This window comes from Meleagris gallopavo, chromosome 1, assembly GCF_905368555.1.
Source record: "Meleagris gallopavo chromosome 1, MGAL_WU_HG_1.1, whole genome shotgun sequence".
Classification (NCBI taxonomy): Eukaryota; Metazoa; Chordata; class Aves; order Galliformes; family Phasianidae; genus Meleagris; species Meleagris gallopavo.
This window is the reverse complement of record NC_139404.1, coordinates 35,994,248-36,008,524: the sequence shown is the minus strand read 5'-3', so window position 1 is coordinate 36,008,524 and position 14,277 is coordinate 35,994,248. Positions and strand designations below refer to the sequence as shown.

Sequence of the window (14,277 nt, the reverse complement as noted above, 5' to 3'; positions counted from 1 at the left end):
TACAATGTATTTTACCAGCTTGGCATACAGGATGAACAGAATATATCAAAGTAGTTGACAGTTACAGGCTTGTGGAGGCCCTGCAAAAATATTACTTCATATATCTGCTAATTTAAAAAAAAAAAATCAATGTGCATTTTAGAAGTGATACAATTCAATCTAGCACAAAATACAAAGAGCTGCAAAAATGTATACCATTCCAACAACAACGTATATAAGTTATTAAATAATGATCTGATTTAAAAGAATATAAATGAAGCCTTTAAGTAGGTCTTTTCTACATGCATATTATTCCTCATTAAAGAAAAATATGTAAAAAGGCCATTGGTAATTGCTTTGTTAACCACTGTAGAAAATGCCAATTCTCTGGTCACAGACGCCACTAGTTTAGCACTTAAGGTCTCTGCAGTGTTATATGTGATTATTTTTAAATACTGTTAACTCTATTACTCCATTGGTAAAGAACGCGTGACTTGGAATATGGCAGTCTTCATATTGAGAGGGCAGTGATGCACAGTTTTGTCACTATCCAGAAGAACAGCACCCTCCGCTGCTCTGTACTTGTGGTTCATCATCAATGATCTGTACACCTCGCCTCGCTGTTCCTGACTGACTGGATCCGTTGCCTCTTGCTCTTTCATCCACTTGAGCAGTTTCTATCATTCCTGCAAATATAGTTCATTAGATGAAATGTATTAGCGTTCCATTCTATTATGACGTAAGACCTTAAGATCTTAATCTGAGTTACGTGCACAAAGTTCAGCAAGACCGATTCGCTCAATTATGCACAAAGTAAACACTCTGGAATCTCAAGGTGTAGTTGAAAGAAAATCTTAGGTCTTTTTCCTAGAGCATAAAACATTCAGAAGTTCCTGTTGACTTAAATGCTGATGTTCTGGAGTTATTGACCTTCAAAAGCTAGATTTACCCACTCATATTAGAAACGTTTGGTCAACTAAAGCCACACACTCCACAAAACACAATACACAACCATGAAGGTGAAGTCCTGCTAAAAGAATATTACAAATAGGATAGCTTCCCTGTGTGGTGTTTTATCCTGGATTCAGTATTCTTTATCATCTGTTTCATCTGTACAGTTTCAAGTTTATGAACTGTAATTGACATCATCTGATAATATATTTGAAATATGTTGAAATAAAGTATGAAGTAGACAGCAGTGAGAGCAATCACACTAAGCTTGATCTGAAGTTACTTAAAGTATATTGAGTGAAACAGAATGCTCAGGACTCCGACAGAGCAAGAAAGATGTTCTTGAAGTACAGCATGAATTTCCATCCACACATCAAGTTCACATAGCTCATCCAATACAGAAGTGGACTGAAGTACACTCAGAGGAACAGTTCTTCTCAATTATTTAAATTAAGGATTTTTTTTTTATAGGCTTTGAAACATTATTGAAACCTCTGTGTCTAAGCTCTTCACGAACAAACTAAATAGTACCTACTTTTACAAAGGTCAAGAAACAGTTCTTCAATTCCTTTATTCTGCTTAGCTGATGTATGATAATGTTTTGCTCCGACAGATTCAGCATACCTGTAAGAATGAAGATGCAGAAGAGTAAATTGCACTGAAGAACTCAGTCTTTCTAAGCAACTTTACATGAAGTGGAAAGAGGAGAGCTTTCTATTCTTAACTCTTAATTAATACACATGCTGATTTAACAAAGGGAACTGCGGTTAAAATTGAGCAATTCAAAAAAATATTAGCTTAAGTTCATTTCTAAACATGACATGAGCTGGAAATGTTGACTTCTGTCAGAAATGATATAAAACTCAAGTTACACTTTGTTCATTAAGGACACTCCAAAATTAAGATAGTAACAGAACACTCTGTAGAAGCCAGCCAGCCACAGCTAGTTATGCTTGCCAGTTGTTAGAAGCATCACAAATTTATTACTCCAACATAATTCTGCAATGACTGCTTCTATTAATAATGAGTGTGACTTACGTTTCTGCTTCCTGCACTGAAACATGTCTCTCTTTTTCCAAGTCTATTTTGTTACCTGTTGAGAACAATATTTCATGTCTTTGTACTCCAAAGTTAACAAAAGTCACAATCACTGTACTTCATCTTTTTTCCTCCTATAAGCTGCTTCAATAAAAACAGATTCTTACTCAAGTCTATTCAGACCACAACAGACCACATGCAGAAGACCCCTTTCAGTCAAACATTTAGAAACCACGAGCTTCTGTAGCCTAATCAAGATAGCTGAATACCTTGATTAGTTAAAAAAGAAAAGCTTTTACTAGGCAAAAATCTGTGTTGCAGAACGTAGTTTTCATAGAATATCCACATACCTATCCTCCTGAAAGATCTAATGATTCAATTTTAGTATTTACATGCATTTGTGAAAATTCATTGAAATACCCAAGTTTTAGTCTTATCCCCCACACTCTCCACACTCAAACACTTAATTTTGAAAACAGACAAGTATTGAGTCTATGCCATTGCACGCAGTACATAAAGAAAAAACAAGGAGTCAAGGTACTTGCAAGAAGGATCTAATACATTTGATATATCTTTCTTCATTCAACTATTAATTTTGCAACTTGTCTTAACCATGCACTTCAGCCATAGTGCATCATTAAGCTTTTCCCAAATTAACTCTCATTTTCTCCTATTGCAATCCCTTGAAACTTCTAGCTCCAAATGCCTTTTTAATTGCCAAATTCACTTAAGATTTATCCCTTCATATGCACAAGCTGTTACAGTAGTGTTTGGAAGATAATATCAAAAGAAACATTTCCAATTCGGTCACTAGAATCACATGCTAAAGAGTACTTACCTACTATACATAGACAGATTTCATTGCCCAGCATTTTTCTTAATTCCTTAACCCAGTTTTTTACCTGCATAAAGAACAGAGGTAAATTTGATTTCTCACAACACCCTGCCAGTTTAGGCATTGTGGAAATTGCCCACATCCTTCTTTAACTGTGTAAGTCTAAAACAAATGTGTTCAGAGCAACAGAGACTGACAAAATATTTCCTACTCTTTTTTGCCACAAGCTCATCAGAACCAGACTCCTCAGAAAAGCATATCAATTTTCAGCTGGGGCATCCTATGGAGCAACAGCATGACAAAGGATTGGACAAGAACTCACCTGTTTCAACCTGATCAACTAATACTTTAAAGTAGTTAATGATCAAATTTCAAGTTAAATGAAGACTGGGAAGTTCAAATATCTATTATCATCAAGAATGCAATGTTCCTGCTGCTATGTATTGCGATTTCAGGTGTTCATAATCTGAAGTTTAACATCACTTAATATATTTGAGCATTTTGATTTATACAGTAGAGAACAGTATATTATCACAAGAGTACTTTTATTTCATATTCATAGTCTGCCACACATTAATTCTCTGGTGTTCTTTGAATAACTCCACTAGATCTTTATTAAGAGTAGGCCTCAAAAAAAAGTGTACACTTAAATTACATGACCTGATTCTACAGATGTAACATTATCTGCAAATGACATGATCAAGTATTAATCCTATTATTCAGGCAAATTAAGCATAGATGCTATCCCTGAAAAAGAAGATTCCCCACGAGCACACTCATATCATAGATTCCCTTCCAATCAGAACAGACTTTTCATAGAGGTAAAAATCTGTTTGGTACCTTCTGGAAAGAGTCCTCATCTGTTATATCATATACTAGAATAGCACCATTAGAGTCTCTGTAGTAGATCGGCCCCAGTGCATGAAATCTTTCTTGTCCAGCTGTATCCTGCATAAAAAAAAAACTTGTTAGTATGTAAGATTATAACAATATTTTGAAAGATTCCAATGACTTCTAACTCCTACTTTATTATGAAGTGCCTAACATTTGAGTTCAATCAAACAGAATATTTTCCTGAAAAATAACTTATCTAGGGAGGGAGTGCATAGCGGGGAGGACAGTTAGGAAAGCAAACATACCCATATTGCAAGGTTTACTCTTTTCCCACCAATATTCAGCTTCTTCGTAAGAAAGGATGCCTGGAAAGCAAAACAGAGTTAAGTTTTCACACAAACATGTCTGTCTGAATTCAGATTTATTTACTAATAAAAATATCTTAATCAACAGAAAACGGATTTCTGAAGCTAAATACTCCCTGAGCCAGAAGGCTGGGTCAATACTAAGCTGGTTAGTCATTTCACTACAATTTGCCAGAAGTCTGTTCTAAATAAATTTGCCTTAAGCAAATTGTTTCCTACATCTTTTGCTGTTGCTTTGAATGATTTAGGAGAGATAAGAAGGTTGAATTCTGAATAAGGATAAGCCTACGATGAATTTGAAACACTTCACAAGAGTAAGCAAAGCTACTGGGATTTTAAGGTTGCAGGTATTAGCACAATAGTTCAATACCAGTGAAATAGTAAAAATAATTCAAGTTTAGAGCTAGAATTCTCAAAACATGAGTATTTTGCAAGAAGTTCCTTCATCTGCATTTTTTTTCCCTGCTGAAATGACCTCACAGCTCTCTTCATTTTATTTCTTCCCTCAACATTCATTCAGATACCATTCCTGAAAGCCTCGTGTTAATGTTTCTCAAGTAACAGAACCAGAGGAAGGAGGAGAAGCAGTACACACACAAAAAGAAAGCAAGTGGTAGGGTGAAAAGTTTCAGAAGAAGCATACATGTTGCTCTACATATTCTACTACATGTCTTCTGAAAACATTTGACATGACCAGAGCATATTACAAGCTTAGCCTCATTTCTGTAACTCAGGAAGATGTCTGCTCTCAGAGCCTGCATGATGCAATTTTCAAATGCTACCCTTCTGCTACCCATTAGATAATTCACCAGCCAAAAAGAAGTATTAAAAATTGATATTAAATCAATAGATAGAACAGGTTTTGAAGTAGTCAATGCATTAAGAACCTGCACCTCCATCCTGAAGATCAACAGTAACAGGTTAACAACAGACAATCCAGTTGCCAAGATTAACTTCAGTCAGTTTCCCAAGTTTACCTGGTTCCCATTCAGTTTCACCTCCGCATACATTTGGATATCAAGTACTCAGTGAACAAACATTTATCTTAGATCATTTTAGGCTGGCCTGTAGCTTCTCAGCACAATCCCTCTATATAAGAGCTCTAATCAGGCACTGAGCTGACTAAAAATCACATGTATGTAGAAAGGGAAAACGTCATTGGCCAGGTCAGCTGCTTGAACCAGTCTGCTGCTTAATTTACACCAGCATAAACTGCTGTTAAAATCTTCCTCGAGTCCTTCCTGTGTTAAACTAATCTAGCATCAATTCTGGCATTCATATTACTGAAGATGAGTCAGTAATTTCCCTCTGTGTTTTAAAAGAAGTCATACCCTCCCTGCAAAGTTTTCCACAAAGTCTGGCAACAAATGGAGCAGATCCAGAAAGACAGAGCACAGGAAAGAAGAACACCCGAGACCTTCCAAGTGCAGGCAGAAAGGAACTAATCTTGACCACTGTGTTGAACACATCTCGAGTTTAAAATCCCTTCAGTCTACAGTAAGGTGGTGGAAGTCAACTTCAGGAAGAGTTCCAGAGAGCAAGTTTGAAGTATTTAAAACACTGGTCAACTTGTAACAAGGAGCTTGACAGCAAAGCTGTAAGTCTTAAACATCAGGACAAGGCCAATGGATTTTCAAATAAATCATAAGTTGTGCAGAAGTTCTTTTGCAGCTTTCACTCATCTGTTCCCATAAAATCAGCGTCTACTCTCATAATTTGTTCCACAGCATCAGTTTAAAAGTTGTAAGCTCAGACATTTTAATATACCAACACCTGGGTCATATTAAGAAACGTTATGAGCTAGCCATACTAAGCCTATCTGCCAACATTTTTTTGATCTACTGCACTAAAACATTTGATATTCTACTGTACATCTCAGAGGAAAAGCTGTTCAAAGCACTGTTTGCTTTGGTCACTATAATAAAGCTCAACTCTGCCCAGTTGATGCAAGATTAGCAAAAAAAAAAAAAACCTCTAGAGCCACATTTCTGGACCTCTGGAAAGAAAAATTCTTCACTGAGAAAGGATTTGCATTAAAAACCACAAAAAACAATATTCATGAGGTTAAGTCATCATGGCTTTGGACATTGGCCCAGTAAGGATAGCTGTGCTATTTAGTCGTCTGACATATCAAATATTAAAATAGGTTTTCGGATCACAGATAAGGCATTGTGGTTTCTTTTTCCTGTTTTGTTTTATAGTAACACGTCCCACAGGTCACCATAGCTTTTGATAGAACATTATCTTTTAGCACTGAAAGTCGGGTATTTCCTTTTCTACAGATCCAAATATTAGAAGGCCAACACTCTCAGGCAAGTCTTTTAGTGTTTCCTGCAAGAAGTGACATGAGTCAGCAGCAAGGGCATTTAGGATTGACTACTGTATTTGCACTCCACATCAAAACTTGATATATTTGTACTGTTTTAGGTTATAGTCCAATAAAATCCTAGATTCCTAACCAAAGTGATGATAGTCTATATCAGATATCCTGATTACAATGAAGTTTATATATAAACTTGCTTGTTAACAAGACTGGTAGTTTGTATTTCTGGTAGTGATAGCTAATAACTAAGCCAAAAGCTTTAAGAGCATGCTGTGAGAAACAGTCAATACTATATTACACTTTAAATGCTTCATTTCTCTAATGTATTTATATACTTGAAGAATATTGTTCGCAGGTCCTGTTCTTAAATTAAAAGCTACAGCTAAGTCTGGCATAATTATCATCAGTTAAGTGTATTTTAAAAGTTAGAGCCATACACTCCAAAGACAAAACAGCTAATATTTGACATTCTAAAGTTATACCCGCATCCATTTCCATTTGTCTCACAGAAGAGCAAGGTTACTACTCTCCATCCATTCTGACATTAGAGATCAAAAAGCTGAAGATCAAAGGAGCAGCAGGACTTAATTTTTAGAAATTTGGGGACTCCAATGAGTAAAGAGAATCTTCACTACCGGTCATGAGTTCCCCTATCCAACCCAGCTCTGAGGTGAGGGAAAGCATCAGCTACCAAGAGTGTGAAAGCCTTTGGAAGCAATGCCATGCAGACAGCATTACATGACTGCACACTGAAGAGGATCAACATGTGTTCTCATCTCCTGAGGTTTTACCCAATTGAGTAATAGGGAGTTAAGTGTCAGTCATGACTTAACTTATAATCAGTGACTCCTTTCCACATTCTTTTCATTATTATGGCAATTCATCTTAGCTCTGACTTCCAAAAAACAAGTGTATGGGACTACAGTTTATTCCAAGATAAATAATCTCAAGCAGCTCTTTGAAGTAAACTAACCTTTGTATTTTGACTCAAGTGCCTTATGACTAGTGTGAAGAATACTCATATGCTTAGAAAGAAAGGATAATGCAATTATGAGCTCTAAAATACCAGTCTCTTTATGTGTCCCTAGAAAAACTTTGTTCTTTTAATTCTCTTTTAAGAGCTCAGTACCACATGTTCATGAGGCCCGGCTGAGAGCTGACAAAAGGGCCTGACAAGAACACAAGGAAGACTCAGCTGAAAAAGATACACTTGAAAGTCACTAGAATATAGCAGGTTTACATCATCTGCCCCTTGGCTGCTTTATACTAGGCATACAAACACTACCTGCAGCACTGGACTTCCTTGTACTGCATTTTCTAAGCTGTCTTACACATCCAAGACAATTTTTCCTGGTTACATGAGTCCAAAGCACTGAGGATCAGTACATATCACTAGCACCATCATGTCAGTGGCTTAATACACACAGGCTGTATTTATCCTGAGTAATTTACAGACAGTACCCATCCACATTTTAAAAAAAGAAAACAGGTTTTATTACCAGAATATTACCAGCATATTTCACTTGGTTTCATCTTACAGCTTAGAATCCTTTTAAGAAGAAAATACTGACCTCCATATTTTGATCAATGGGAACCAATTCTAATCATCCCACCGGGTCTAACAGAAGGTTATGGATTGTCATCATTGTCAAGAAAGAAAAGCCACAACAAAAACAAGGCTACCTTTCCTACATTTTCCTTCAGCAGATCAATAGCTGCCTTAATTTCAATTTGCATATCACTGATATCTGATGTAAATGACTCCAAGTTCACAGAACTCCAGCAACATACCCTGCAGCCTCCTAATCTTGATGTAAGCAAGTCCCAGTTTACCATTTCCTTCTAACCAGCAGTTGGAAAAAGAACAGGAGGGGAGAGAGAGACAGCTCCCTTTCAATAAAGCTTTGTTACCTACAAATAGGTGACTTTCCCCTCTGCTAGTACACAGCCAGCCTTCACAGCAGGATACTGGAAAGTACAGACTTGCAAGGTGCTAGAAGATTCACACTGACCAGCTGAAGGTCTTCCTGTGTCTCTCAAATCACTGGGATCCCACTGCAGGAAGCCCCAGCCAACACCTATATTCAGAAAGCTGTAGTCTCACCATGTTTTTGCTGCAAAAAGGTTGGCATGAAGTACAACAGCACCTCTACCTCAGCACCCCCTGCTAAATCAGATTACCATGGATTGCGAGGCTCTCATCCCACTGACCAGTGATTTTTTTTTTTCCATACGGCTCATCACTGTGGCTCCTTTGCCAAATTCAGAATCCAATATTTATCTAATTTTGGCTTAGTTGGAACAGAAACCTGTTTGCTGCAATACTTTGAACTGATGCCACAAAGCAAAGTCACTTAATTTGATAAAGTTAAAATATACAGGGAGCAACTAGAAACCTAACCACAGCAGAGGAACAGAACTTCAATATCACATGTGAGCATGTGCTCCTCTTCCTTTACAAGTGACTTCCATTCTCCTCAAGCAAAAGCTCTTGGGCTGTAGCATCTAGAGAGACATTTTACTGTCAATGTTTTGGGGCCATTTAAGTTTCCATTTTATGATGCCTGTGACCCACTCACTTTTGGTTTCTAATTTTAGGCTTTCCGCTGCAGATTTTGAGACAACAAAGCCAGAGCTATGTCACGTGACAAGCTATTCTTTTTACACAGGATATCAGAATTCGGCTATACAAAATCACTGCAACACACTTCTAAACACGTTTGCTCAACACTACACTTCTGGTGGTACAGCAACAGAAGTTACAACTGCAGCTCTGACATCTACCAATAACTGATTGCTTCTGTAGTGTGCCTCCGTGGCAATCAGACCTACCATTAGCTTGCCATGCATCACACTCAGTAAACCTACTAATAGGTACATCTAACAGCCCATGTATGAGCACAGACAGGCAAATGAACTTCAAAATATTTTCAGTTATTTAAAATAAATATGGAGCAACACTACCCGTCAATGAAATATTAAGCATACTGTTTCTAATGTGCCTCTAACACGTCTTTTCTTTATAAAGTTTCAGGATTACACACTCCAAGATATCCAGCCTGCTGGAATCTCCCCCAAGATGTGCATGAACAGCAGCTACCCCGAGGCATCACCATTTATCCTGTATTTCACAGAACTTCAAAAGCAGTTCAGAACCCACTCGGTGGCAGGGTTTGTTTCTTTATTTACAAGAAAACATAGCGAGCACAGCATACACTGCAGTGCTAAAACCACATACATGCCCACGATGGGTAGAAAAGATGCCGCGCAGCTGCAAATGAAGAGGCTAAGCATGCAGAGAGGGCTCAAGAGACACACGCTGATTGTACAGTCCACAACATGAAACTCAAAACACATTTTCCAAGGCCACGTAGAACACACGTGCGTTTTGCTGTGTGGGATGCAGACCATTCAGCACTGGGAGGCAGCGACAAACATTGCTTTCCAGTGGACCCCCATCACGCTTTCACCAGTGTGATTCTGCTGCTCAGATGTTTGTAAATTCGGCGGTAATTCAGGCTAAAATTCAGGGAGATTACATGAGGGCCTCGTGGATCTTGTCAGTTATTAAATCATAAGCCTTAATCTCACAGACCCGCTTGTCTGCTAGCACTGAGGTAACTCAGGCACCGTGTCCGCCAAGCAGAGGAAGGCTGTCATTAACAGAAAGGCGGCACACACGTAGCGCTCAGTCATCAGCCCACCACCGGCGATCACAACAACAGCCACGCTACTTTAAAGCCGCGCTTCCGCATCCCAAGACTCGAAGGAACATATCCACGAACGCGCTTAGACAAGAGCCACCGGTCGGAAAGCGAGACCCCGAAGCACCACCCTCCGCTAAGGCCGAAGAGAAGAAGCTCAACAGCAGCCCCCAGCACCGCTCCTCAGGGGAGGGACAGCCGCCCCCTCCTCCCCTCCCCCCCCAGCCCCACGCTGCCTCCCGCCCGGCCCGCACCTGCAGCGTGGTGATGTGCTTGTCGTTGAACTTGTTCTCGCAGTAGCGCAGCACCAGGGAGGTTTTCCCCACGCAGCCCTCCCCGAGCAGCACCACCTTGAAGGAGAAGCTGCGACCGCCGGCCGCCGCGCCGGTCCCCGCCGCCATCCGCGTCCCGCCGCCCGCCGGGGCCGCTTCACATCCACCGCCCCCCTCTGCGGCCGCGGGGCGCCGCCGCCCACAGGGACGAGGAGCGCAGGGAACGGGCGGGAGGAGGCGCCGCGGAGACGACAGACAGACACAACCACAAACACCTTCCCGCAGCAAGCGGCCCCGCTGCCCCTAATGGCGTCTTCTTCCTCCTACGTCACGCACCGCCCGGTCACGCGCCGCGTCGCCGCCAATGGGAGGGGCGGGAGCGGCGGCGGCGAGAGGCCACGCCCCCTCGGGGCGCGTGGGCGGGGCCAATCCGCTGGGGGGGCGGGGCATGGCGGGTGGGGCGCCCTGTGCCGCCCGGCTCCGGCTGTGGTCGTGTGGTGTGGGGGTGTGAAAGGGCCGAGCTGTCCTCGGGGTGCCCTGTAAGTAGGAGCGATGAGGCACTCGGGCTTTACCAATAGATTACCTTATCCAGAAATATAGTGTTGGAAGGGAAACAAAGCCAACAAAGCCACGCAAGGTTCATGCACGCACGTGATTTGTGCATAAATGCTTCCTCAAGACTTTCCACCTGTGGTAAAACCATGGTGCTGTGAGTGAGAAGATAAAACCTCTGTCAACAGATGATAAACATAAAGCATGCTTTCTGATCTGCCCACTGCCAGCGGCTTCATCCGTACAAACTATTGGTACTTAAATATTTGCCTGCCCGTGAACAGTCAATAATAAAATGCTTTGAAACAGAGATGTGGGAACAGGCAGTGAAAAAGGCAGAAGAAAAAACACGTGCAGAATGGCCTGGGTTGGAAGGATCCTCACGAATCATGAAGCTTCAACCTCCCTGCCACAGGCAGGGCCACCAACCTTTAGATCTGGTACTAGACCAGGCTGCCCAGGGCCCCATCCAACCTGGCCTTGAACACCTCCAGGGACGGGGCATCCACAGCTTCTCTGGACAGCCTGTTCCAGCACCTCACCGCTCTCATAGTAAAGAATTTCCCCCTGACATCCAACCTAAATCTTCACTCCTTCAACTTAAAACCATTCCCCCTTGTCCTATCAGTATCTACCCAAGTAAAAAGTTGATTCCCCTCCTGTTTATAATCCCTTTTTAAATACTGGAAAGCTGTAGTGAGGTCTCCTTGCAGCCTTTTCTTCTCCAGGTTGATCAGCTTCCTCAGCCTGTCTTCGTAGGGGAGGTGCTCCGGCCCTCTGATCATCTTTGTGGCCCTCCTCTGGCCCCTCTCCAACAGCTCCCCGTTCTTCTGTAGAACTCCTTGATTGCTGGGCTCCTTCCTGGAATCAGAGAATGTTTTGGGTTGGAAGGGACCTTAAAGACCATCCAGTTCCAACCTGTCTGTGGTGGGCAGGAACACCTCCCACTGGGTCAGGCTGCCCAGGGCCTCATCCATCCTGGCTCTGAGCATCTCCAAGGTTGGGGCACCCACATCTCCTCTGGGCAGCTCACGAACCTGTATTTCTCCAGCAGCATCTCGTACATCCAAGAACCGGATAACTGTCCTGTAAAATTGAATATCCTTCCTAAATTAAAAGCATTCTGCACATAGCAATCCAAACTGCTGCAATGTAACTCCTCTCTAGTGATCATTTAGTGGTAAGAAAAGTAATGCTTATGAAAAGGCATCATGGTGCAATTTCCTTTGTCAGATAAGACTAATGCTCTGTTGTGTGAGAACGAATAGAGGAAAGAACGGAGAGCGCTTCCAGGAGAACAAAGATCAAATTTCCTGGAGCAAGAAGCCTCATTAATGAGCAGCATTACATTCACACAGAAAATGGATTTGTTTTCCCCTGATGTAAGCGAAGGAAATAGGACAAGGTGAAAAATCAATGCAGTCAAAATCTCTAAGAGTATCTTTTCTTTAAACGCTAGTTTTATTAGCAAATGAGTTATTTCAGCAAGTTAGGATAAAAATACTGTCTTGCTGGAAAGTGACACTGACTTCTGTCAATCCTGCCATCCATGTTTGAGCTGTACAACTGCCTAGCAAGTTAGTAAGTCTTCTAGGCCAAACAGATGAAGAAGTGAGATCTGCTTGGATGAAGGTTGCACAGACAGTGGAAGTCGATGCTTGAGAGCATGAGCTGCTGGCACAGCTCCAGAATAGTCGTCAGGGAGAGTCACTCTGCACAAAGTCCATGAGCTGATGTTCCTGACCACAGCTGTGAGCACTGCTTTTCTATCAGAGGACAGCGAAGCGTAAGATGCCATCTGGAGCTAGTTCTGGCAGAGTGCATTTCTCCAACAGACCTGTGCCATGGTGCACAGCCAGAAGATGCATCTTCCTGCTAATGATAAGCACTTTCAAGTTACTACTTGGTTCCATCATTCCTGTTTTCCTCTCTCTTGTCTGGAACCTGTGGTTACAGATGCGCTTGTATAGCACCCAAAACTTTAATATCCAAAATTTCAGCCACCAATACTAAATGAAATTAAAAGGCCGATATGGCTGACAACAGAAAATTCTGTATGAGCTATAAAAAGTGTCACCTTTGACTCTAATCTGACATGTGTGATATTAAAATCCGCAAATCTAAATATCTGTGATGGTTATCAATTTATTTTTAATAGTGGTAATTAAATTTGGAAGTCCCTGTTTTATTTCAGAATATTTGAGAATGCCTTTTTCCACTTAATATGGTGTGCTTCCCCTTTTTACCTAGCTTCCTAAAAATACTTCTATAAAACTTCTGCTTTAATTTTTCTTTCATATTGATGTTTTCATACCATTTTTCAAAACTCTTAAAGAAACTATTTTTTACAAGGCAGTCTATTTTGTAGATAACTTACAGCCCTGTATTTCTTCATCACTGCCCTTGAGATTCAGGATAACTGCTGCTGCAGGCAGGGCTGGCAGTCAGTAGATGTGTTTGAAAATGGAGCTTGTAGCTCACTGGCCCTGAGGCGATAGCACTGTGATAGCGGTTTTGTAGTGAAGCAGTCAGACACAAAGTAGTGCTTTTGTAGCGTGAACTCCAGGACTACAAATGCCTTGCACAGTGAGGGTGTAGCTGATAGCCCCTTGGATTGGAATTCTTTTTATCTAACTTGTGGACACCTGCATGGTTAATGCTCTTCAATCTGTTTGAAGAGGAATGCTCGGCTGACATGGCAGCATGTGTTTTTCCCCACAGCTTCAGTGGAACAGATGTTTCACCTAGGCAATCACAGTTTCTGAAAAGAAACAGAAAGGAAAAAGGGAAAGTCAACTATATTGCTGATTTCATCTGCAAGAAAAATGTCACTCAAAACGTATTTTCTATTGCATAAAGAAACCACAGTAGAATCATAGAATCACTGAAGTTGGGAAAGAGATTTGAGATCATCAAGTTCAATCATTCAGCTAGACCTAGAAGTTCACCATTAAACTATGTCCCCAAGCACCCCACATCTCTTAAAGATCTCCAGGGACGGGGACTCTACCACCTCCCCCTGGTACCCTGTTCCAAAACCTGACCACATTCTCTGAAAAATTTTTCCTACTGTCCCACCTGAAAACCTTCCGTGGCCATTTTCTCATGTCTTATCACACATCACTTTAGAAAAGAGACCAGCACCTTCCTCACTGCAACTTCCTAAGAGGTCTCCTCTCAGCCTCCTCTAGACTAAACGACTCCAATTCACTCAGCCACTCCTCATGTGGTTTGTTTTCCTGTCACTTCACCAGCTTTTTGCTGTTTACACATGCATTCAATCAACTAAGTGTCCATCCTGTAATGAGGGGCCCAAAACTGAACATAGTACTGAAGATGAGTTCTCACCAGTGCTATGTACAAGGGGACAGTTACTTCCTAACCCTGCTGGCTGCACTATTTCTGATGCAGGCCAGGATGCTGT

The 14,277-nt window shown here is 41.2% G+C and overlaps 1 protein-coding gene across 1 annotated transcript; it reads right to left on the bottom strand.

Annotated features, from left to right (window-relative positions):
* Positions 1–378: 378 nt before the first annotated feature.
* Positions 379–10,597, bottom strand: RAB21 (RAB21, member RAS oncogene family). The gene is made up of 7 exons (XM_003202088.4): positions 10,284–10,597; positions 3,943–4,002; positions 3,644–3,751; positions 2,807–2,870; positions 1,969–2,023; positions 1,466–1,554; positions 379–665 (listed from the first exon to the last, which is right to left on the bottom strand). Exons 1-7 carry the CDS (start codon positions 10,428–10,430, stop codon positions 526–528), a joined length of 663 nt encoding a protein of 220 aa, XP_003202136.3. The 5' UTR covers positions 10,431–10,597; the 3' UTR covers positions 379–525.
* Positions 10,598–14,277: the final 3,680 nt, after the last annotated feature.

Excerpts from the sequence above, each read along its gene's own strand:
- RAB21 (XM_003202088.4), bottom strand. The coding sequence starts at position 10,430 with ATGGCGGCGGGGACCGGCGCGGCGGCCGGCGGTCGCAGCTTCTCCTTC. Across the intron at positions 2,024-2,806 it reads AATCTGTCTATGTATAGTAG|GTAACAAAATAGACTTGGAA; the intron begins GTAAGTACTCTT and ends TGTTCTCAACAG. Across the intron at positions 1,555-1,968 it reads TCAGTGCAGGAAGCAGAAAC|GTATGCTGAATCTGTCGGAG; the intron begins GTAAGTCACACT and ends TCATTCTTACAG.